A 24,932-nucleotide genomic window follows, 5' to 3' on the forward strand; every position below is an offset into this window, starting at 1 on the left:
CAAGAAAGTTACTTTTAAAGTAAACACTTTTCTAAAATAGAGAATGGCAAATAAAACATTATTTTACTAATGGCTAAGAGTTGAATATTTTTGAGTTAAAAAAGAATATTTTAAAAATAATATATATTTTTGCAAAAAAACAGTGCTTAGATATTCTACATTATTATTATTTAGACAAGTTCCACAATCAACCGACTTACCCTGCTTTTGATATGCAAAACTTTGGCCAGCTTTTGATCCATTTTTTTGTGTGTAGACCATGGCGTGGCCATGTCGCGTGTCCGGCCGAAACATCAAGCGTGGCCAGACCGTGTTTTTCTTTTGTTGTCGCCACACTCGCCCATTCCCCGCCGTTTCAGTTTGTTGTTTATTGTTACAGCTCTCACACATGCATCGCCTACACGCTGTTTGTATAGTCCACCAACATTTGTTTGTTTATTGACCGATTTTGGGGGCTTAATGGTCAGCTCACCACCTATGGTAGCTATGAGCTACGGCCGAAAAAAAGAGTTCCGCAGCTGTTGCCGCTGCGTGTGCACTGTGTTTTTTTCTCCCGCTCTTAGCATTGCTAATTCCCTATCCAGACAGCCAGCGGCAGCAGGGAAAATATGCTGAAAAAATATCTAAAATTTGTATATCCAGTGCTTTGTTTCATTATGCATGAGCGGTCATCCCTTAAGCCTTAAATCAGCCCGTCACTGCCATCAATTTAAAGCTCAAGTGTGCTGCTGTCAGCGCTGCGAGTCGATGACCAATCCCTTTGGTGGTCTGGTCAAACACTTAAACGCTTTTATGGCCATAACCAATAAGGCGACAGTTTGGCAGACGGCAAGTGTCCGTGTCCTTCGAGTCCTTCGTGTCCTGGCATCCCGCGCGTGCCGCCTTGGCTCGTCCGCACGTCCAGGACTCTGTTTCCTGGTCTACGCGTTGCGTGTAAATATTTTCGCAGTCAATAAAATAATATTGTCATAATTTTTTCTGTTTCCTCTGCCATCTGTATCAATATTGAGACAGCATTGAAAGGAGTGTAAAAATCCGGCCAGACCAAAAGCAAATAGCAATTGTCAACCAGTTTGACTCGCTGGCTGGCTTGCGTTGTGTGCAGCAATTTATGACAGGCACTGTACGTGAGTGCGGTTAGTGGCGGCGGACTTTCAGGCAGGACTCGGCCTGACTTCTGACTTTTCTGGTTCTGTGTGAGTGACTGTGGGAAACTGCGAGATATTTGTGTGTGCCATTTAATTAAGCATACGCCCCGTTGTGTGCCCAGGTTCCTGCTGCTGTGTACGTAGTTTTAATGCACAAATGAAGTGGAAAAAGTTTTGCCAGGGCCAACAAACCGAAGCTTCTCCCGTTACTCTGTTTACTCATAACTTAAACAATTGATATGCTTTACGGAATTTAAACCAGCTTCATCAAAGATGAAGTCATTCACTGAAGAGAAAAAGTTTGCTATTTATTACAAAATAGCCTTTGCAATACACCATTGTTTTAGTTTTTTTTTTCGTATTTTAATAGTCTTTAAGCTAGTCTTGGTAAAAAAAAAATGGGTCTGTCCGATCACAATCCTTAGATATTTGTATGCTTTGATTTAAAATAAATTTTTTTAGTGCAGTTTCAGTCTGCCTTTGGCTGTCGGCTGTTTGACTGAATGCCACTTAAATGCACACAGTCTGGGAGTCCTCCGCTCACTAGACTGCATCCTGCAGCCAGCTAAATGCCAATGTAGTTCCACTTTTGAACTCAGGCCAGAGCGAGATAGATGTGTGAGCGACAAGGATGGACAGATGGCGAAAAGAACTATTTTCGTAATTGAAATGCAATTAAAATTTCAAAACGTCATCTTCGCCATCGCTCGGGCTGCCTAAGCCCGGCTGCATTTGCATTCACTCGGCAGAAGCACTAGCCACTTCCCCTCCTCTTTCCTGACAAATTTTAATTGAATTACATTTCTTGCGGGTGTTAGGCTCGGGCTGCGAAAAGAAAATCATTTTTTTCAATTATGGCCCAGTCTCGAGTCGGGCGGATTCTGCTGAAATGCAAAAGGCAACGGGCCACTGGCATTGAGTTTCATTTGCTGCCAAAACATCGTGCCATGATTGATTATGCGCGGCAAATGTTTAAATTTAAGACAAGGCCCGGCTGGCTGAGCAAATATCATTAAGTCGTTGTGCACACAACGAGGGGGCAGAGCGACAGACACGTAAAGGACACAAGTTTGCCTAACAATTTAAAATTTATGATGTGTGAGCTTGTAAAAATCTAATTTACTGACGCATAATTAAAGGCGCTCGAACGGATCTGTGTGCGTGAGTTGAGCGAGTATTTATTCAAATTATATATTCGACTGACGACACACCCCTGGCAAAGTTTGGGGGCGGAACTCGGGGACAAACACGGGCGTCACGCTCACATTAAATCATTAAATGCCGCCATGTAAGCATAAATTTAATTGTTATTAACAATCAGCACTTATTTCATCCTGAACGCCAGGCCACCCGCCCCTTGGGTAAGCCATTTTCTTTTGTTCGACTCGCTTTTTCCATTCATTTTCATTTACATTTTTCGTTTGGGGTTTCTGTTTGCTTTATGAATTTAAATTGTCATTAATTAACTTGGTGCGCTTCATGGGCGAAGAGGGAGTAGGGGAAATTATTACACATACGCCACGATGGCCAAACTGACCATTCATTACGGCCCAACCATCGTCGTCCGAACTCAATTACAGTTTGTAAACTTTTCAATTAGCTATAAATAGTTCATGTATATTTTTCGTGCAACTCATTGTGAGTGGTGAGTGCGTGTGTGTTTAATTGAAAAGGGCTGGCCGGGGCACTTTTCCCACGTTTCCCGCTTTTTGCACAGTGCGTTTGTGAGGGTCATTAATACTGCTGAGCTTTGGCCCTACGTCCTTGCAGCTCATTTTAACGCGCAGCCGAGCGGATGATTGCTATTCATATCATCCGTGGGGCATTGACAGTCAACAGGCTGCGCCAGCATCACATTATCAAATGCAAATTTTATCGATGCACTTTTTTCAGCCACTACAGTTAATGCATTTCGGGTCTTGTTGATTTAGCATTGTACCGTAATTATCCCAGAGTATCAGTGCGCCGGTGAAGAATCGTCTGAGCGGCAGCACCCGTTTTAAACTCATGATTAATTATGGCAGACTTCAATGCCACAATTGCATTTATTGTTTGCTGCGCAAATATTGGCTGGCTCGGGTTATTTAACTCGCTGTTAATTAAAAAGCAGCAATGCTATAACTGCTAACCAATCTGCCCGCAGGCCACGATCCCCACACCAGAGTACCTCGATAAAAACTACAATTTTTTGCCAATAGAAGTTGTAGCTGCCGGGCTTCTGGCTGTGTTTCCGGTTCTCGTCAGCGCTCGGCACCATCTTCCCTTTCAATTATTCCGCTCTCCTTTGATCCAGTGCAGCAGCCGAAGGCTCCGACAGCTGAAACGCTTGTCGATTCGCTCATTGCAGTGACATTTCTTGTTTTCACACCATCAGGCAGCGGCCTTTGCTTCAATTTAGCACAAATTTGGCAAAAGAAAGAGTAGAAACCTGAAAGGAATCAAACTTTGGCAAGCCGAAGTTTATATACCTTTGCAGCTATTACAAAAACGTAGTATTATTTAGATCGATTTCTATGCGAGTATGCTTAAAACCAATGAGGCTATTTAGATTTTCTTATGTATTTTGGAGTATATCCGCATACCTTGAAAAACAACAAAAGTTATTAATTTTTTTTTACTTTTTTTCCGATTGGTTCTATAAAAGCTATATTAAATAGTCGTTCAATCCGGTTTATTTCAATATATATATATACTTTATAGTATCGGAGATGTCACTGAGTTGCACACTTTTGGCTGAAGCTATAATACTTTCGGCGAGGGTATAAAAATAAATTGAGTTGTTGGCGTTGGAACGTCAAAAATCCACAAATTTCGCCAGTTTTTACCCTTGGTTCGGGCACAACGTCATCATGCATGATAGATGCCTTTACATATTTTCGCCGTCGACGTTTTTTTCCACAACTGGCCAACGGCACTTGATTTGTTGTTTGTCTCGTGCAGAACATTTCCGGCCCGCTCGTCCATCCCTACTTTTTATTTAGTTTCGATTCACAGCAGTTTTCGCAGTCTTTTTGATTTTGGCTGTTATTTATGGAGAGTTGTGGGGCGGCAGAGTGATGGAGCAGATCTCATCGCCCTGCAGTTGCCCATTGATTTTTAATAAATTTTTGAGCTGCCGCTCGGTCGGCTGAATGCCCAACTATAACGACCGCACAGGTCCTGGCCCTGCTGCATAATTTCGTTTCGGCTTCATTTCCGTTTCGAACTAATCAAAAAGTGTAATTTCCGATTAGTTGTATTCAGCATTGACCGGCGGGCAGGGAGAGTTCACAGAGTGCACTTCGAGCCTCGGAACTTGAGCCTCTCAGAGTTGCTCGACTTTTCCCTTTTGCAGGCACAAAGCTTCATAGAAAGTGGTTTAGGGGAAGGACCGTTTCAGGTCCTGCGGCACGGATTTCTGGCATTGTGAAATAAATCGGCACATTGACCCCCATCGTCTGGGCTGTGATTAAATGTGGGGAATTGGCCGGATAATGACCCCTTTACATTATGAGTTATATGAGAAAGTTCAGAGCCAACTCTCAATTTATCTCAATCTTTAAATTTCGTAGCTCACTTATCGGGGCAGTCAAAAGTGTCGAGACACCAAATGCTCTAGATCAGAATATTATTTAATTTTATTAACGCATTTAATGTCTAATATATAACAGATGGTTTGAGTTAATTTGAGCGTTTACTTTTAATATTTCGTTCACCTTAATTTTTCATTTATTGTTATAGTTATAGTTAAGTTTACATTAAATTTGAGCATAATGAAATAGACATACGGACTGCGTCCGGAACTCCAGACCACGTTCACTGTGGACTATCTCTGACCATGTGTCGACTAGTTTAGCAAACACCAGAGTGTAAAAATCGGAAGAGGGCAGGAGGCGACTGCATTTCATTTGCATATGAACAGCAAACTGTTCTCCTGCAGGTGCCACAGAAAATAAAAAGCGCACAAACCAACACATTAACAGGTGTTGACTAAGCGCCAGACAGATTCCCGCACTCTTCCTATTCCTTTGCAACTGCATTTTCACATAAAGAGTGGCAAATTTGTTTGCCTTTGTTTATAAAAATTTAAGGCACTTTCGGGGCAATGCACTTACCGAAAAAGTTTATTCGAAAATTGATAAAAGTTTTCGAGAGTTGAGATTGTAATACTCCATATAATCCGATCGCTACAAATGTTTGAATATAAATTATAGGATATTTATCATTACATTTGGAATTCGCAAACACTAATGATTAAAATGATGATTCAGTAGTTTTGAAGGTTTTGATAAACCTTAGCCGGTACCACCATTCGCTCAGTGCTGTTGCAGGGATACCCCGAAGTGTGGCTGCAATCGCTACCAGGCCAAAGGCAGCCTAAATCCCATTTCTGCAGCACCGCTTTTGAGGGGGTGGAAGTGGGTGGGGCTCTTTATTTATGCAAAAATAACAAACAAGTAAGCGGAGGAGAGGCGACAGCAAAAGCAAAAGCAGGGAAACTGCAAAAACGACGACGAGTGCCTAAAAGCCTCAAACGTTGTCTGTGTGCCGGACATTGTCGCCGTGTTGCTGCTGGATTATTCACAGCCGTTGAAAGTGTGCAATGAATGAATTTATGGCGGTGCCACTCTCCCCCTGCCCCCTGCAGCTGGCTTAACCGTGCAAGTGTATACAAATGTGGCGGAGTTTGGCCATGTTATCAACGTTTTTATTTGCTCCCTCCCAGTCTGCTTTGGCAACAAAGGCAGCCAACAAATAAAACCCAAAAATAAACAAATTAAGTGAAGCGCGGAAGCGGAAGTGCAGACAGCGCTGGCCATTAAGTGAGCCGGAGATGGCCTCCAAAAGAGACCAGAATGTTGCTAGGGAGGGGGCAGAGAGAGAGAGAGAGACCTGTAGGGATTGTCACCTGTTTAATATTTCAATTGGTTAAAAACGTTCGCTTATTCTCCCCTTTTTCCGTTGCAGCCAAGGCCTCCAAAGTCATCCATTTGCGCAACATTCCAAACGAGTCCGGCGAGTCGGATGTGATTGCCCTGGGCATTCCGTTCGGACGCGTGACCAACGTGCTGGTGCTCAAGGGCAAGAACCAGGCGTTCATCGAGATGGCCGACGAGATCTCCGCCACGTCAATGGTGTCCTGCTACACAGTCAATCCGCCCCAAATGCGCGGCCGCATGGTCTACGTGCAATTCTCCAATCATCGCGAGCTGAAGACCGACCAGAGTCACAACGTAAGTACAGAACAATTCTTAATTTATTCATAATAGGTGACCAATATGAATAATAGGTCACCCGACATGAATTTCTTGGGTGACTTAATAAGCCATAACTATTATAGTTATAAAATCCAATCATCGGAAAGATAAACTTTGCTAGCTGTAATCCCTAAGACTCCCCAATATCTGCTGTTGGCATAACTTCCGGTCTTAAGTGTTATTAATGTGGCAATTAAGTTTTCGGACAGGGGAAACAAATGAAGCAACTGCGATTTATATGCAAATGTGGGTCGGCCTCGCAAACCGTCTGATTAATTACACTTTCTGGGGAACTTAAACCCGTTCCTCAAGAGATTTGGACCTTTCATAAATGCACACATACTCGAACACCCTTTGAGCGCGTGCCTATATTTGTGGGTGCTCTAAACCAATTTCTAATTTTAATTTCGTAAGCCACAAAGTCACAGACAAAGTTTAAAAAGCTTTCAAATAAATACACATGGCCGCACACACACACGTGTCTGACAAAAGCAGTAAAACGCATAGTTTTTGGGGTTTTGCGGACAGCCCACACAGAAATTTCGAGTGAGTAGTGCGGAGTGAGGGCGAGCATAAATACAAATGAAACCGCACGCATACCAAGGAGACAAACGAATCAGGAGACCAGCACACGGAGCATGGATGCCAGCTGCTTAGCTCGGAGTCAAAAGCATATTTTGATTACTTAAATGGAAGTGGAGGGGTGGGCAACCGCAACGGCAACGGCAGTAGGAGCAGCAACAATCGGCCAGGACAAAACCCAAAGCGGGGTTGTCACCTTTGCTGGCTGGGCTGTGCACCAGCTGATGGTGGAGGATTTGGTGGTGGTGAGCTGAGCCCAAAAGCAAACTACTTAAAAAGAGATCGCAACGGCAACGGAAACGGCAGAAGCAACACGAACAACAACGAAAAAGGTTAAGAGGCTGCAGTAGCAGCAACAGCAGCAACACGAGGACGAGGGCTAAAAACAAGAATCAGACAAGGGGCGGGCCTATGACTTAGGTGACACAGCAGCAACAATGGCAGCAGCAACACCAACACAGCTAGACCAAACAATATAGTTACATTTCACTGATTACCTTTTGGCTGTGGGGCACCGTCGTGTGTGTATCCCCATCTCTGTGTGCGTGGGCAGATTTCTCTTGTTAACTACTAATCCTGGTAAAAGGCCTTGTTGTTAGCCCGCAGACAACGTGAGACAAGTCAGACGAGTGGAAAAGTCAACGCTGCCGCCGCTTTCTGTAGTGGAAAATCTCTTAAAATGCAGGAGAGTGTGTTTGTGCGAGTGGAAGAGGTTTAATCTTGTGTGCGCTGCTGCTGCTGCTGCCAACATATTTATACAATTTCTCATTTCATTCAGCTTTCTTTCTTCTGCCCATGTCCATTGTGCGAATGTCTTGACTTGGGTTTGCCTGCTCTTCCTTTTGTGTCCTGTGTCTGGCGGCCCACCTGTGCATCATTCAGTTGATTGTTTGACGCCCTGGCCCAGCCACTGTTGACTGTTCCTTTATTTTTGCGTCTTGCGTCTTGCGTCATATTTCGCCGCCTGTCATTTGCTGTTTGTGTTGCTGCTGTCGCTGTTGCTCCTGCAATGTGGCAAGCTTCAGATAAGATGCTTAGGGAATTGTTGTCGGCGACCAGGCAGCAGCGAAACTTAAGAAATCATATGAGCAGAAGCTGGAGACGTTTGCTGTCAAGTGCGGGACTTGTGCAATTTCAGGAGAACTCCTTTTTAATTCCCTCGTTAGTTGGGTATTTCCGTAAATTTCGAATTTTCGTCAATTTCCTGTTGGCAAAGGTTTTATGCTTTAAGCACGAAAGGAAGAGAGGGAAAATTCTGTTTCATCTCCACCGAGCGGGAGACAAATCCATTGCATGGCCCTCAGGGATTTTAACCCCAGCAAAGGAGGCGACACGCACCTGAAGGCGAAAGCTGCGACGACAGCAGCAACAGCAAATCAGCAATACAGGATTTCCAAATCATCTCCCCCGCCCGCACACACACACATCCCAGTAAAGGAGACATCTAGTCGCACACATGTGTGATTTCAACGGCTGAGTGATTGCATGGAATAGAAAATAAAACAAATAGGAGGGAAACCCAAGCAACAGAAATGAAAAATCCTGTAGCATACTTTGCAGCTATACCACCCAACTTTCCCCACCCTTCCGACATTTATGTTGGCAATTTGGCAGTCAACCGGCAACGCTGCTGTTGCTGCTGCGTAACAGGATTCTAATATGTCATGTCGTTGGGATGTCCTTTCACCTTTGCTTCGCTCCTCCTTCATCCAGGGAGCTCTGTTTCTGGCTCTGGTTTTCTGTGACTATTTTCCTCACTCTAGTGTCTTAGGGTTTCTCCGTCTGCTCCTACGCTGCGGCGACCCTTGACTAAGATGCCAGAAATGAAGATAAATGCACTGGCAAGTTCACGCGGTTACGACCGCAACGAGCTGCCCACAGAAACCCAGCAGCCACTCAGCAACCCAGCCTCACAGTCAGCCAAAAACCCAACCCCAAAGGTCCGCAACTGGCATTGTTTAGTGGGTTTCAAATTTGACATCTGATTGTTTTGTTTGTGTGACTATACGACTGTGGGGCGCATCTGTTGGCTCTGTGGGCCAGTTTTGTTTTGGGTAATTTTGATAAATTAATTTTTGAGCCTTGCCTCTTTTACGGCCGAAAAGGGTTGACAGCCACTCGGGGGAAACGGAATTAGCCCACGGCCCACAAAGAATTAGATTGAAATATAATTTCGCAACAAAGGGCAGCCAATCCCTGGTCTAATCTCCAGTGTAACATTTGGCGGCGCTCCTCCGCTGCCATTCGGGCTTCATTAGATGCGCACAATTGATTAATCGTTGCATTCACAGTGAGGATTGCTTCGACCTCATGAATCACCTCAGCGGGAGCCGCGCGTTCAGTTGCGAACGCCAATTCTGGTAATCATCATAATTGGCACTCGCCGCCGAAACACCAAATTATCCCAACGGGAACAGGACAATGGAGCTGAGCAAGTGCCGAGCCACTGCAGCCCATCGGTTGGGTTCCAAACTGCAGCAGCCAAACAACTGCTATACAGTCGCCAAAAACTCAGATTAACAATTTGAAAATTGTAAATTTCCTTGTGTAAATCGGAAGATCACAAGAGAAACGCTTGACTCCTAAATCAGAATTGAAAAGCAAAAAGCTAATTGAATGAGAATTTCTCAGCAAGAACTCTCGCTATCTTTTTTGGAAAAGATATTTTCGCGAAGTGCACTGGATGCAAATGCAAATGCATTTCCCAAGCGCTTGTTTGCATGTGCTTGCACTCGTCTGAGTGTACGTGGGCAGGTGCTCGCTTTCCCTCCAGTGATAAGGTTACCTTGTAATTAAATTAAATTGCCGACTACAGAGAGAGCCGCATTTTACGGACGCCTCCTGCCAGACCAAACAATGGCGACCGGCCAAGAAAAACACAAAAGGAGGCAAGTGACGGACAGCAATTGTCAATTAATGGCACACACATGAAAATTAGGCGGGAACACGAAGTGGGATTAATTTACACCGCGTTTGACACCTGGAGGGGAAGCGACGACGACTGGCACAGAACTAATACAAATGTTAAGCGATTAGGCCACAGAAAGGATCAAACTGATTAGCAAAGTCTTATTCGTGATGGCTGATGCCCGCATGTCTATAAATAACAGGCCATCGGGGATAACACCGTACATTTGATTTGGTGTTAATAATATGAGCCCGGCTCAGTGACAGAGACCTCAATGTGTTATTTAATTTGCACCTCCTGCTGACAGGTTGTCAATTCCGTGGGGGAGGGGTGGGAAAAGCGGGAAAACCAGCTTATGGGCCTTTTCTTTCGGCACGCTATTTGTCTAACTCTCAGGCTTGTGCAGTTAAAGGATTTCGCCCAGGCAAACATCTTCACATATGCCGAGCTATCCGCCGAATGCTATCAGCTATCTGCTCAATGTTTATTTTTCTATGCGCTGCCTGGCGTGTGCTTTTCTTAGCTGTTTTCCTGTTTTCCCATTTTATTTTCACGTTTACTTTTCCGACCGCCCGCTCATCGCTCTTCGTCGCCGTCGAAAGCAAAAGTAAGCTAATCTTATTGTTTTCACAACAGCGACGAGGAGCAGGAGCATCGCGTATGTGGCTGTGCCTTCTGCTGCCTGATCCTTTGAGTTATGCGGATGCGAATGTTTGCTTATACTTGTGCCGCGCTAAAGCTTTTTGCCATTTTGATTGGCGACGTGTTGAAAATGGATTTAAATTACATTGTCTCGCAGTACGTGAGTTCCGAATAGAGAAGAGGGCTGAGAGCGGCAGGATAACAACGGTGGAACTGTCGACAGCCCAGAAAACCCTAGAAACCGACTGCTGACAACTGACAACTTCATGTATGCACTGACTTTTCCAGCGGCTGTGTCAATATTTTCATTGTATTGATTAGTTTTGCATTACGGATGCCCGAAAGTGCCTTTTCCCGCTCTCCTTTCCCTCCTTTGTTTTCGCAGGCGTATTTACTTTTGTTTTTTGGCCAGTGGATTTTGCTACTTTGCGTAACTCGTATTTATTTAAGCCTTTCGGTTTTATGGTCGTATTTGTGGAATATTTTGGCCAAAGGCTTTTAACACACTCGGCGCGGTTGCTATTTTTGTGCGCCTTTTGCATAAATAAGACAAATATGGTTTCTTGGCACTGAAACCGCTGCTCCTCCCCCGACTTTATGCAACTTCTTCTGTTTGGCTTGACCGTAAAAACCACGCAGCAGATAACCGACCCACAGCAAAGTTATACATAATCCCGAGCTCAGCTTTAAAACTTAACTACACAAGTTCATAACTTGTAGTGGTAGTTGCCCAAAAAAGTTTCCCTCTTCCAGTTGCCAGAGCGCCGAAAAGGTCAGCTCCTCCTGGCCAATAAAGAGGGGGATCCGGCGCAGACTGTGGCCAAGCAGCTGTAGATGCTTTACTTTCTAACTTGGCCCGAACACTTAAGCCCTCGGTTCAACCAGCTCTCGAAAAGGGGCGACGACACTTGAGTCCTCCTCCTGCTCGAAAGGACTCGCCATGCAGTTTAAAGTGTGCCTGTCAGGGAGAAGGGGCGTAATGGGGTAAGAGCGGGGGGAAGCCAAGGTACGGCACTCTGGGTGACATTGCAATGAAAATAAACTTCCGTCCGCAAGAAAAAAACAGAAGCACACGAAAGCGCTATGAAACAAAAATATTTATGCAAAACCTTAAGTGAAAGCAGAGTCAATATTTTTTGGCGCCTGTAGAGCTGCGGTTTCAGCCCTGAGCTTTTGCCTTTTGTCAGCCATTTTCCGGGTTTATTTCTTATGCAAAAACCGCATCAAAATCATATAACAATTGCCGAGTGCTTTTCGGCTTGTTGAATATTGCAAAAGTTTTTGGGAACTCTTTTAGCGAGCTGCGAAGTATCAGATTTTCGTAGTAGTTTTTGTTTTTACCATATGAAGACTTTTCTTGATGTCCCGAAATCTTAGCTTGGCTACTATAGTTTTCACAAGAACCCTTGAGTATCTAAAGGCTGGTTAAAGTTTCCCTATTTCCCTTTTACCGCGTTAAGTGAACGAGAAGCGGGGACACGTGTGTCTTTTGTCCAGATTTTCCCACTGACACGCATCGATCGATAAATGTGCTTATCAGCAAGTTGTCAATACTTTTCGCTTATCAAAGCATTTTGTGTTATCAATTGTGGCATATAATCCCAGGGGAGAGGGCAGGAGGGAAGAAGTTGCAGACCCATCGATATTAAATTATAACAATGTGGTGAGGTTGTTCCCTATGATGAGCGGAGTGGGTGTTTGCATATCTAATCAGCCCACAACAACAATCGGGATGGGGAACGCACAATTGACTCATTAACAGGCAAAACCGCGACAAGCAAAGTCCAATACAAACACAGCCGCACGCACACAACGATTTGTTATGTTTAATGATGTTGCTGTTTGTGGTCCCAAAACTTTCCCCATCCTTTCCCCTCGCCCTATGTCCAACAGGATAATTAGAATGGCTTAGCCTAATATGCGTGCAAGTGCTCCCAACATTTGGTTTGGCTTAGAGTTTGCAACCATGAATACCTATTAATATTTGGCCTTAAATACTCGCACACTCATGTGCCGGCCAATAAATAAAAAACAAACATAATTGAATTGGAGTTATATTATTCTAATGTTTCCAGTTAGTATATGATATTAACTAAATTTACAATTTAGTTCTTGTCCGACTTGACCTCAGATATTAACATAAACTTTTTCTCAGTAATAAATTCCACAAATTGCAAGTCCAGCTCACGTTTAAGCTCAAGTTTAGTTACTTGAGTTGTCTGTACAAACCTCTGCACAATTATCAAAGTGCTTAAACGCCTGCCAAATGACCACTTGGCAGCTAGTTAGTGGATATTAACCAATTCTGCTGTTTAAACAAGCCCAACAAAGATAGCAGGATAATATGAGTAATAAATGGGCAACCGCTTCTCAACAATTACATTACAATTTTTACACAATCAACGTCATCGTCATCATAATAATCAGAAAAGTGAAGTATCAAATTACGGGCAGCGGAAAGGAAACCCCGCGACAGGCACTAGTGGCATCCCACAGGCATCTAGAGCCAGCATGGCAATCGAAGATGAAGCAGCCTCATCATCATGGAGCTCTCATGCCACACGGCACATCCCACATACGCCCCGTCTAGCCACGCAGCTCGGCACTCGGCAATTCTAATCAATTTTTATTATTTTTTCAAACTTTGTCTGCTAGCACAGAGGCGAAGGTAAAGCTCACGTCGACCGGCTCTTTGTTTCCAATGGGAAGGAATTTATCTAGGCGAAGGCAGAAACAAATAGCACGCCTGGGGAGGATTGCCATGAAGTTTTCCCATTCCATTCCTGCCCCGGCCCCTCCTGTTGCTGACAAACGCACAAAAAACGCGTCGCAAATGGGCAGAATAAAAGGAAATCGAGGGCAAGTGGGTCGGTAACGGTGGGCGGTCGAATGTGTTTACGTTATGATTTTCGAAATCAAAATTCAGCACGAATAGGAATAAATTTACTTCCGAATGACATTAAATTGATTTCCGATAGAACGTGTATATTTCACGCAAGAAATTTGTGTTGCTCACTAAGAGTATCTGGCGTCCGCCCAGCATCCTCGTCACCGCCAGATGCCCCTTCCCCCGACCTCCCGTTTTTGCTTTTATTATAACGATACTTGGTATTATTGATTTTGATTGAGATTTATGTTGGCGAGGACGATTCCCGTATAGATGAGGATCCCGCCAAGTTTTTGACGGGCCGACCACCGTGCAAACGATTTGAATAATCGTACACTCAAAAAGTAATTCGTAATTTTAGGTTCAATTTTGAAACCATATTGTATTTAAAACGATCAAGTTATTAGTCACTTTAATTTATTTGTTTTTTATTAAATATATGGCAGACAAATGTTTTAATGTCATACTTCGTTGAATTCGTTATAAGCTTCCCAACCGATTGGCTTCCTATGGAAGCTTTAATATAGAAAGCCTATCCATCCCGCTTCGACTTTTATACTAGCTAAAACAGAAACAGTAAATTGACTTAGTGACTCATTATGTCTCCTTTTCTATTTTCAGAACTCGGTTGTCCAGAGCGACTACCGTATCCAGTCCCCGGCGGGAGGATCGCCCCTGCCCCTCTGCGCCGCTTCCAACGCGACCAGCAACAATGCCAACAGCTCCGGCGACAGCAACAGCAGTGCCGTGGGCATTTTGCAGAACAACACGAGCGCCGTGAACGCGGCCGGCAACAACACGAATTCCGCCGGCGGACCCAACACGGTGCTGCGCGTGATCGTCGAGTCGCTGATGTACCCCGTCTCGCTGGACATTCTGCACCAGATCTTCCAGCGCTACGGCAAGGTGCTGAAGATCGTCACCTTCACCAAGAACAATTCATTCCAGGTGAGAGCACTCAACGTTTGTTCAAGAATAATCAGATAATAATCTGCTTTGCTTTTCAGGCCCTCATCCAGTATCCGGACGCCAACTCCGCCCAGCATGCCAAGTCGCTCCTTGACGGGCAGAACATATACAACGGCTGCTGCACACTGCGCATCGACAACAGCAAGCTGACGGCGCTGAATGTGAAGTACAACAACGACAAGTCGCGCGACTTCACGAACCCCGCGCTGCCACCTGGTGAACCGGGGGTGGACCTAATGCCCACCGCCGGCGGACTGATGAACACCAACGATCTGCTACTGATCGCCGCCCGGCAGCGGCCTTCTCTCACAGGTGATAAAATAGGTAACACGAGCGGAACATTTTCCCGTCTTTTCCTTTATGTTTTTTCTATGCTTCATGTTGCCAACGCCAATCAATTGGGACACATGCCCATCAGTGAGGACAACTTTTCAAAAGATTTTTGCTGGAAAAATATTAAACCGAATAGATTTTTATTTTCTAATCAATTTTCTAAACTTGAAGAATTTTGTAAAGTTTATTTAATTACAAGTTCAATTTTTTGTCAATTTATTTTGAAGCAGCTTGTCCTGTTATTGAAACTTAATTAATTTGAAAGGGCTTAGGTGTTTTTTTTTTTTCCTACTATTGAGAAATCCTCTTTGGATCACTGAAAATCACACTTATACAAGAGTTCTACTTTGCTTACCTTTCAGACTTTTTACCTTTACACCTGCTATCGATTCGTATAGAGCTTAAGTGGCATGCAACTAATCGGAAACTCTCGGAATTGACAGATTGCTAACTTTTGTTTCGTTTTCTTTCAGTCAACGGCCTGGGCGCTCCGGGAGTTCTTCCTCCCTTTGCCTTGGGCCTTGGCACTCCCCTCACCGGCGGCTACAGCAACGCCCTGCCCAACTTGGCCGCTTTCTCGCTGGCCAACAGCGGCGCCCTGCAGACCGCCGCTCCCGCCATGCGAGGCTACTCGAATGTTCTGCTTGTCTCGAATTTAAATGAGGAGGTAAGTGCTGTGTTTAGATTATACGGTCCCACCAAAAGTAAAGTCCCAGACCCCCTATTTGATGCTCCATCTTTTAAGTAAAGAAAAACTCATTTGACCCTGGTTGCACCATTTAAGTAAATATATGGTATTCTTTACAATATAAACAGCCAACAATTATAAAGAGAACGCTAAAAATACACAATTTGTATTCAATTTTAATACATTATGTCACCCATTTTTACAAGCTCTTATGCTGATTCAATTTAGTTTACATTCCGTAAACGCCTACGTTTTTTCAATAAGTTGCCCCACTTATTTTAACCATTAAAAATATCTATTAATATTATTATAGTTATGTATTTTTCTATTATACGTGCATATGTGTAGTGTATCTGTTGACAGGCCTGGGACCTGAGAAACAGTCCTCTTTCCTTTCCCTCTACCTCGCTATCTGTTTCCTTGCGTCCCAGCCTGACGTTCACACATTATGTCCATATCCATCATACTCTATGATTTAATTTGTTGATTTCCTGTTTAACGTTTACTTTGTTATTTATTATTTGTAATACACCTGAAACGAAACTCTCGCTAACTGACGACAAACTCTATTTTCTCTTTTTCTCTGTAGATGGTCACGCCTGATGCTCTCTTTACCCTCTTTGGTACGTCTGCACAAACGATTACTCTATTAATTGCCAGTTCTTCCTATTTATTTGTTTGTTGTCCGGGCCAAGCTAGAGGATGAATACTAGTGGGAAAGATGCAGCAATGCACTCCTCTGTGGACACATCTCCATTCGTAGTTGATCTCTGTCTCTATCCCTATCTGACTCCTGCTCTGTCTCTCCCCCAAAGTAAAAGCGAATACCTATTGTCCTGTCTAGCTTTGCCCGGTCACAACGTGTACCACATAAATTTGCACTCCTTAAACAATTTATAAGTAGTTTACTTGATTATTCATTGAATTTACACTGTACGAATCGAGCGAGACCAACAATTTACCCTTTTCTCCGTGTAGCTGCTCTCCGTGTTCTCCATGTTCTCCTTTTATCCTCGTTTCCGGTTGGCATTTACGCCATTTACGTGCAATCAGCAAAAGTGCCATGAATTATTTATACTCCGGTATTTGTGGGCGCTAGGGAAGAAGGGGTGGGTTAACAAAGCAATAGCTGACAAAAATGCGGCACAAACTGTTTTAAATATTGAAAAAGCCTTAAAACAGGGAGGGCCATACAAAAAACTTGAGTATGCAACGAGAGTCTGGCAATTTGCACATTAAATGCAACTACCATGTGGGAAATATAAAATGGAACCATCAAACCAAAAGCAGTAAAATAGTAGACCTCATGTTAAAAATCCACTGCTAGCTTAAAGCGATCATATTCCAGAGAAGGCAAAAGCCAATAGTCCCTGCGAGAAAAGTAAATAAATTTAGAGCAATCCGATCGGGCTATAAAACCCATTTAGATGGAGAGATGCTGCCATGCAGTTTTTCCGTGTGCAAGTGGCAGTATTTATTGTATTGCCAAATGGAATAAGCCGGCTAAAGCTGGCAACAAATGGCTTTCTAATAGCTTTTTGCCAGCAGCAGCAGTGGCAAATCCATCAGCCAGCTTGAAATGGGAATGGATTCCGTTCTTGGGCTAGCCAGTCTTGTCCGCCTGCCATTTATCCTGTCATAAGTTCTGCTTACAAATTGTAAAACAATGAAAATGAGAATACACTCGACTCGACGTCCTGCACACTTGTGCATACATATATTAAAAACACAGCAGCAGCAACTGGCAACAGGTAAAACCGCACTCAGTCAGGAGCACTGGTGCAGTGGCAACACCACCACTGGGGCATCCTGTTGCTCCTCCGTTGTCTTCGTGTGCGTTGGTGTGTGTGAAATTACATGAATTAAGTGTGCTCGTGGCTGGTTTCCATTGTTGAGGCCCAGGACCCAGGACCAAAGGGTGAGAGAGCGAGTGCCTTTGAGCTGAGAACTAAAATGCATGCACGAAACACATGCTTTACCATGTGCTCATCCTGCGACACACACACTCCGGCATTCACCCACTAACACACTCGCAGCACAAAAGATTGAGTGCGGAAGTGCATAGCTTTAAAAATGTCCATTTATTTAGTTATCATTGCGCTTGTTGCTGTCGCCCATTGTTGCTTTTGCTGCTCTTCTTTCGTGTGCGTGCACACAGAAAAAAGTGTACGTTGTCCTGCGAAAAGGCTTTAAACCAGAGCTCTTAGCGCTTTAACGTAAATGGAAGTGGAATAATTTTAAGTTCAATTGGCTGATTTTATAATTTGTTCTAAGGTTAAAGAAGGAGTTATGTCTGATTTTTTTGGGCACCTTATTTTAAATCGATCTTAAAAGAGTCCAAGGACTAAGAAATCAAATTTTTTCTCTGTGCGTGTGTGTGGTTTTTTCCTCCCGCTCTCTTTGTCTGTTTATATATATATATATATACACCTCTTATAGTAGTTTTTGCTGGCTCTTACAATTGAAATAAAATTTACTTGTGACTTTTCGTAGCTCGTTGGCTCGGTTAGCCGGTCCGTTGGTTGGTTTCTCGAATGGAAAAGGGGATTGCCTCTTGTCTCCTTGCTGGTTTTTCGTCGTCTGTCGTCTGTTTGCCAAATGAATTTAACTAACTTTGTAAAGTTAATGGGGTTTGCTATTTGAATTGCTCTCCCAACTTCCCCCGGCTCCGTATGTGTGTTTTATTATTTTATGGGATTCCCAGTTGACTTTTCACTTGCGCTGCATTTCTCCATTTGGCTTGCTCCATTATGTACTTGATTTAATTACCAAAGCACATCGATTGAGCAAGTTTTTGTCGAGCTCTACGAGAATTCTGGAAAGTGTGGCGCATAATTGCAGCATAATGGATTTTGTAGCCACAATACCGCCCAGCGTTCCCCTCTCTCTATTGCATGCGATCGAATCTCTGGTGAGTTTTTTGCCAGTGTGGGCTTGTGTGGCAGTGCAACAACAAGAGTCTGTTTCTCCCTTTTGTCTCTGGTGACACAAAACAGTTTGTTTGCGGCCACACACACAGGCTTCCCCTTTGTTTGCATGCAAATGCATTTAATTTGAGTTTAAATGCCCAAATATAAACTTCTGCCAAACAAACGCAACCGCACGGAGAATGCCGGGCAGCAGGGAGTTAATCCGCTTGCTTGCCCGGAACTTAACCCTTGTGTGCTGTGCGGTGCTGAGCGCTGCTGCCTTTGATTTATATTTACAAATTGCATCCATTCTGTCAGCAGTTCGGGGCTTATCGGTCAAAGTAAACAAAAATGTTGCCAAACGTATTAATTGCTTAAAAATTGTTTCTGTGTCCTGCTGTTGTTCTTGCTGCCGGATTTGTGCAGCGTAAACCACAGGCCCCGCAGAGCCACCAACTCTCGGGCAACTTTGAGCCACTGAGCCGGGAAAATCCGATCAGCAGACCGCTTAGCAGAGTGCTGCAGCAGCTAAAGTTACGGGTCCTGCTCCGGCGCCAGTTGGCAGCTGCCTGCACTGCTAATAAAGCTTAGATTGCTGATTAAACGCTCCGAAGGGCTCAGCCCAAAGCGAAGTGGAAAAGTAGGATACCCATACGCCCCGTTGCACAGCAGAGATGAAGAGATGTCGATAAGTCGAACGTTAAGCGTATTATTATTGGGGTGCCAATAGATTAAGATAAACTCGCCTGCTTTTTGAGCAGCCAGCGTGTAAATGTCGGCCGGAGTCTCGACAGACAATCAGCCGAATGGCAGGCTAAAATTTTATGTAATAACCTTTGAATTTCCAAGTAGCTCTAAGCAGACAGCGGACAGACAGAAGCACCGCCAATGACACTTAAAGTAGCTAGGAGTAGTACGACAAACCAAGGCACTGGTGCAAAAATTATTGGCGCTTTATTAAGTTTTAAATGATTAGAAAGAGTCCCTAAACAGATCCAAATTATTATAGGATAAAGGTGTCTGAACTAAATGCCATTTATGAATCTTTCAAGGAGGATCTGGTTTTAGGGCTTAAACTGCTTATTCTCTGCTATCACGAACTTCCAATGATTTTTGATCAGTGTAGCTGGCAACTGGCAAGCGAATGGCAAACGTCAACCGGCAAATGGCAAACGGCTGCTTTTGTTATGTTAATGGCAACACGCAAGGACACGTAACAACGTTCCACATGAGGTGGGCCAAAGGAGCTGTGGCCCACATTAGGGTGGCGAATTTAGCACTTCAAAGGGTCAGGGGGAGGAGCCGTGGGCGGTGTGCGGTGTGCGGCTCGCTGTTTGCATACCAAATAATAAAAGTGGCAAGCTCAATTCTGGAGCCGGGGACAAACAACGCACTTCAAACGCGGGGATTGATCTAGCCGAAAAAGAGCAACAAGCGGCACAACAAAAAGGCCAAAAGCCCGGAAAAGTTCGCCCAAAACCCTTTCGGCTGCCAGCCAGTCAGACATTTTATTAGTTTTGACAGCGCTTTGTTCGCTCGGCCTGCGACTAGGCGAAGACCCAATTGAAAGGTCCCAGGGACTCTCTGGGGCATGCTCTTTAGACACTTGACACATGCCGCTTAGGCTGTCAAGCATTCAATACCGACCCATGCCCCACTCGGACGGAAACCACCCTGCCGGGGCCACCACCCCCAACCCCAACCCATTTACTCCGGGGGCTGGGATTGAGTTGCCTTTGCATAACAATAAAAGAAAACTTAATCAGTCTGCGAATCGTCTGGGAAGCAAGCCCTAACTCCCAAACACTAGCACATATGCCGTGTAATCCGCTTATGTAATTGTAATGGCGTGATAAAAATTTATATCATTGCCGAAAATATTGCCGAAACGTGTTTAATTGAATTTTTATGCGTTTAGAGATCCGGCGAATTGCTGCGTGATTTCCCCTCTTTGTGTGCGAGTTGATTGTTGTTGCTACGTATGTGCGGAATAATTTCATAAAATTTTACGCGCTACATGTTGTGGCAGAAATGCAATTTGATAAAGTGCCCGAAACAGGAAAAATTAAATCCAATGTGCAAATAATTTCAATGAATTTTTCATAATCGCAACAAATCGCTTTAGCAGCAAAACGCAATGTGACAGGCGTTCGAGGGAATGTGATTAAATGGAAGCCATCGATTTGAAACGAATTTCCGTTTGGCTTTAGACACCGGCGATAATGGAGATGGAAAGCAGGGGGATTTAGAGGCCGTTCCAACTTTATAGACTCCCTGGCTAATATGCCACCGCCAGCCGCATATTTCTTCATAAAGAATATGCTCAAACACACGACTAATGGGCCGTCGGGGAATCGGCTTCACTGTCTGCATATGTTAGTGTCGCGAAACCACAAAAAAGCGAAAAACTTCTGTAGGAACATTCAGGCGATAATAAATTATTATCAAGTCTGTCGGTCGGTCGGAGTTGGGAATACGAATAAAGATTGAGGCTGCCGGGCGCACTTTGCATAGCAACCGGCAGCTCGGCAGATGCTGCTCATACGCCCCGTTGCACGGCGAGCCATGCTGGTGACTGGAGGAGGGCGGCATGCCTGGCATTCAATGTGCTCCAATACCTGCAGATATGGATGTCGATGTCGACGTGGACGTCTGCTGCTGCTGGCCTCGCCTGCAATTGTTGCCCCGAATTCCTGGCAAAAACCAAACGAAATTGCTCGGTGTTTGGCATAAGTCAAGTCTGCCGGATAACTGGGAACCAAGGCAGTCAGTCACTCAGGTAGCCAGTCGTCTGTATAAAATGGATTTACTGCCAACTGTTGAACTGTGTGCGCTGTCCTGCGAACTCCTCCTTGGGCCCCACTATTTACTACCTGCATTTCCATTGCTACTTTTGTAACTTGTTAGCGCAGCGCTCGCTTCGCTACGCTCCGAGTAGCCGGCATGGCCTCACTTTTATAGCCGACTTTGCTTTCTTAGTTTTCGCACGGGAAGGACGTGGAAGGGGTGTACAGAAATAAATATATTGTACATTTTACATCAAAATTGCACTATTGCACATGGAATCAGTAATATCACTTGCATTAAGAGAGCATATTCAAGTTGTATTAAATATTAATATATTATGGGAACTAAATATTCCCAAAAATTGTTATTTCATGATGCTTATAACATCAGAGTTAATTCCTTTTTTGATATTAATGAAACCAGTTAGACATAGAAAATAACAAAATTTTAGCAACTGGAGCAATTCCATATTGAAAAGAATTTTTCCTAGAGTGTACCTCCCATTTTGTGTGCAGGTGTGTGTGGCTGAAAGAAGTTGAAAATTTACTTTCCGCATTATTCGATTTGTTGTCTTGGGCAGCCCTGCACTTTACATTGTTTGCTTTGGGGTCGCCTTTGCCATTGGCATCGCCGTTGCCCTTTGGCCACCAACTCGACCGGCAACTATTTTTTATGCTTGATGGCAATTTGCGCCCTGCTTCAAATTTGCGCTGATTGGCTGCACACGCTGTCCCGTGTGGCGCCCGGGAACGGGGACTAAAATAAGTCACCCCGGGCCAATGGACCGACCCTCGGGCAGCTGTCAGAGCCGAGTCCACTGGCCGGGGGAAAACCCAGCAGCTTCCTTAAAGTCCTCTGCCAGTCTTAATGCAGTCCTGCAGCTGGGGCTCAGTCCGCTTTATAGTGCATAGTTTGCGGCGTAAGTAAAGCCATAAAATACAATTCAATAACGCGTCCGCCGACGCCGATGCCGCCGCCGAAAAGTTGCACACCAGCACACCTTGTCTGACAGCTGTAAAATCCGTGGCCTTAAAACGGAATGCAGCCTCGGAAGCCAAGGCGGCTGGGCCAAGGGAGGAGCTGCAGCCGCAGTTCGAATGGAAGCTCGTAAAAAATAGCAGAGAAAACTTATTGAGCCAGTTATGAGTTTCGTACATGATACTAACGGCGTGGCCCGCGGCAATAATGCGAGTGCTTGGGCTGTGGGCTAAAATGGCGGGGAGAGAAAAGAATAGTGCCAGAAGATACCTCGTGTACATGTTATGGCTTTTTGGTGGGGTGTAAAACTTTTCCTCGGTCCCCATAAACCGCTTCGAACCGTCCAAAAATTCAAACAGCAGCCAAGGAAAAAGCTCACTACTTTGGGCCGATTCGAGCTTAAAGTGCTCACGCCAATAAGTTGGCCAAGACTAGTTACACTTGGAAAACAACTAATTTGGAACCAGCAACACTTTCTAGAATTTAGGCTCGAGCGACTAAACTTCTCAAGATCATTGAATTTATAGCGTAAAACTTAAAATGGCCTGTTTCTAATTAGAATTATCTAAAGCAACAAATAATTTAATAAACAGGGTCTAGAAAATAATTGGTAAAGCGGTACCATTTTTGCTTTTTTAGTGTACACTGTACATTAGTGATAAGTTGTCCCCGACCAACAGCTACACATTGCTTCAGTTGGCCAGCTCAGCATTCGTGCCGCGACACTCGTATAACTTTACGGACAGTGCCATGTAGTTTGAGCCGACAATTGTGTACCCAGAAGATTCCCTACCATATACTCATAATCCTCAACTGTTCTCTACTCATTCACAGGTGTATATGGCGATGTGCAACGTGTAAAGATCCTGTACAACAAGAAGGACTCGGCGCTCATACAGATGGCGGAGCCCCAGCAAGCTTATTTGGGTAAGTCAATCAAATGCACTTTCACCCACTAACCCATGAGAACACACACCATCTACTACCTACACCTACACCCACCCACACTCACACCAAAACCGAAACACAACGAAATGAAAGTAATGAAAAATCTGAGTCTCAATCCGTAAGATGGGGACGGGGCCAAAAAGAGCAACTGCAATTTGCAGCTTGTTTAAAATGAAAATTCCGGCAACATGAAATTCCAAACGGCGCATTCCGTTGGCAACCGTAACCGTTGATGTTGTTGTTCTGTTGTTGTTGGTTGTGCAGCTGCAAATGCAGCAAAATGTATTAATAATAAAAATTGTTAAAGCAAAAGAGACGGAAACAGAGCCAAGAGCGAGAGATATCTGGCCGTGCACATAAATGAAATTTTATAAGCGCTTTATTACCAGCCCGCCTGGACAGCAGAAACACCTGGTGGAGATCCAGTTCTCCCCGTTGCCCAGGCAACAAAGGCTCCTCCTGCTCGGCGGGACATGCCAATCATTTTATTGCATTTATTTGTGTGCACTTTGCCATTGTCAGGCTACCGCCTTGCCGCTTTGCCGCTGGCCAAGGACTCCCCCATTCGGATCCTCATCCAATCCAATCCGACCCCCTGCACGCATTAAACGAAATGAAAATTGTCGCCCATTGCGACGCGTTAAGAGCAACCAACCGACGTGCCAAATTCCACTTTATTACAAAAACAGGAGCGGCGCCAATGGCAGCGGCCAAGCGATCGAAGCGTTGACAGCGCTGACAGCGACACCTTTTTCAATTTCGATTTGGTTTTATTCCATTTAACACGCCAACTATCCAACGGCGCCCCTCCCGATCCACCGCCCTGTTTTCCTTCGGTCAGCTCTCATTGTTTCCACTCAGCGGTTCGTCCGGCGCTGTTTTTCGTTTGGGTTATTTATTCATTGGAAAAATAACTCAAAAGCTGTCAAAGTGCTGCGGCCCTGCAGGGAGGCTCTTAATTGAAAACGACAGTGGTGCGAAAGTTCCCGCTTATTTGTCCTTGCCTTTGAGCTCATAAGAAACTGCAGTGGGTGCCGGGCATATGAAAATTCGTCCACATTTTAAGCCTTGCTCAAAGGCTTTGTGAGTAAAATTATTCATATAGTTCGTGTTCACACTCATATATTGTGTGGTCCTAGTTGTTACCTTTGTGTCACAATTTCTACATTTATTATTGCCCATTCACCCTGAACTTCCTGCATAAAAAGCATATGTTATTAGCTGCTGCTTATGTACGTTAAAAGCATATGAAGATGAAAACCACATTGAATGCCATCAAGGCGTTAATCGTTCGCACATGTAATTTATCAATTATATTTTTCGTCACGATTCCATGTCATTCGCACAGTCAGCGACTGCTGCTGTTGTTAATAAAGTTTAAATAAATTTAATCTGCTCAATAAGTGCAATATGCGATCGATGCGGAAATTGCCAGCAAATTGCGCGTCTGGGAAAGCGTAAGCTACTGCATAATGAATGCCATCAACTGTTTATTGATTTAAATAAAAAGAAAATAAGTGATTGGCGGCCCGGCAGACACACAGGCGCACAAATGCGAAATGTCCGTGGGGTATACGCGAACCCGCAGACCAAATATCTGCAGTCGCATCCGCACATCCGCCGCTCCACTGCTCCACCGCAAACTATTTTCGCCTGCTTGTCACCAACTGCGTGGCCCGCTTTCCCCTTCGTTGAAAATATGCTTTGTGCTGTACTCAATTAAATTTTTAATTATAATTATGTAAACATGCACATTTCCAGAATTCGTGCCGCTTCGTCCTGCGGTGCGCCTTGCATTCTTCTGCTCGCTGCTCAATAGCATTCCCGCTTTGAGATTTCCCTACTTAATTAATTGGGTTAAACCAGCGGAGGGTGTGGATGCGGAGGGGTGAGGAGAGGAGGGGAAAAGTAGAGCT

General features: G+C 44.4%; 1 protein-coding gene across 5 annotated transcripts in view; it reads left to right on the forward strand.

Annotated features, from left to right (window-relative positions):
• Positions 1–24,932, forward strand: part of LOC108043471 (polypyrimidine tract-binding protein 1) — a 147,348-nt gene that overhangs the window by 118,103 nt on the left and 4,313 nt on the right. For 4 of the 5 annotated variants that reach the window (XM_044458434.1, XM_044458435.1, XM_044458436.1 and 1 more), the window contains 6 exons: positions 6,096–6,361; positions 14,026–14,352; positions 14,412–14,697; positions 15,180–15,373; positions 15,984–16,017; positions 22,903–22,995. In XM_044458434.1, coding sequence (XP_044314369.1) covers positions 6,096–6,361; positions 14,026–14,352; positions 14,412–14,697; positions 15,180–15,373; positions 15,984–16,017; positions 22,903–22,995 — 1,200 coding nt within the window. The remainder of the gene's footprint in view (positions 1–6,095; positions 6,362–14,025; positions 14,353–14,411; positions 14,698–15,179; positions 15,374–15,983; positions 16,018–22,902; positions 22,996–24,932) is intronic. The other variant, XM_044458437.1, reaches the window with a different exon arrangement.

This window comes from Drosophila rhopaloa, unplaced genomic scaffold (genome assembly GCF_018152115.1).
Source record: "Drosophila rhopaloa isolate 14029-0021.01 unplaced genomic scaffold, ASM1815211v1 contig_167, whole genome shotgun sequence".
NCBI classification, from domain to species: Eukaryota; Metazoa; Arthropoda; class Insecta; order Diptera; family Drosophilidae; genus Drosophila; species Drosophila rhopaloa.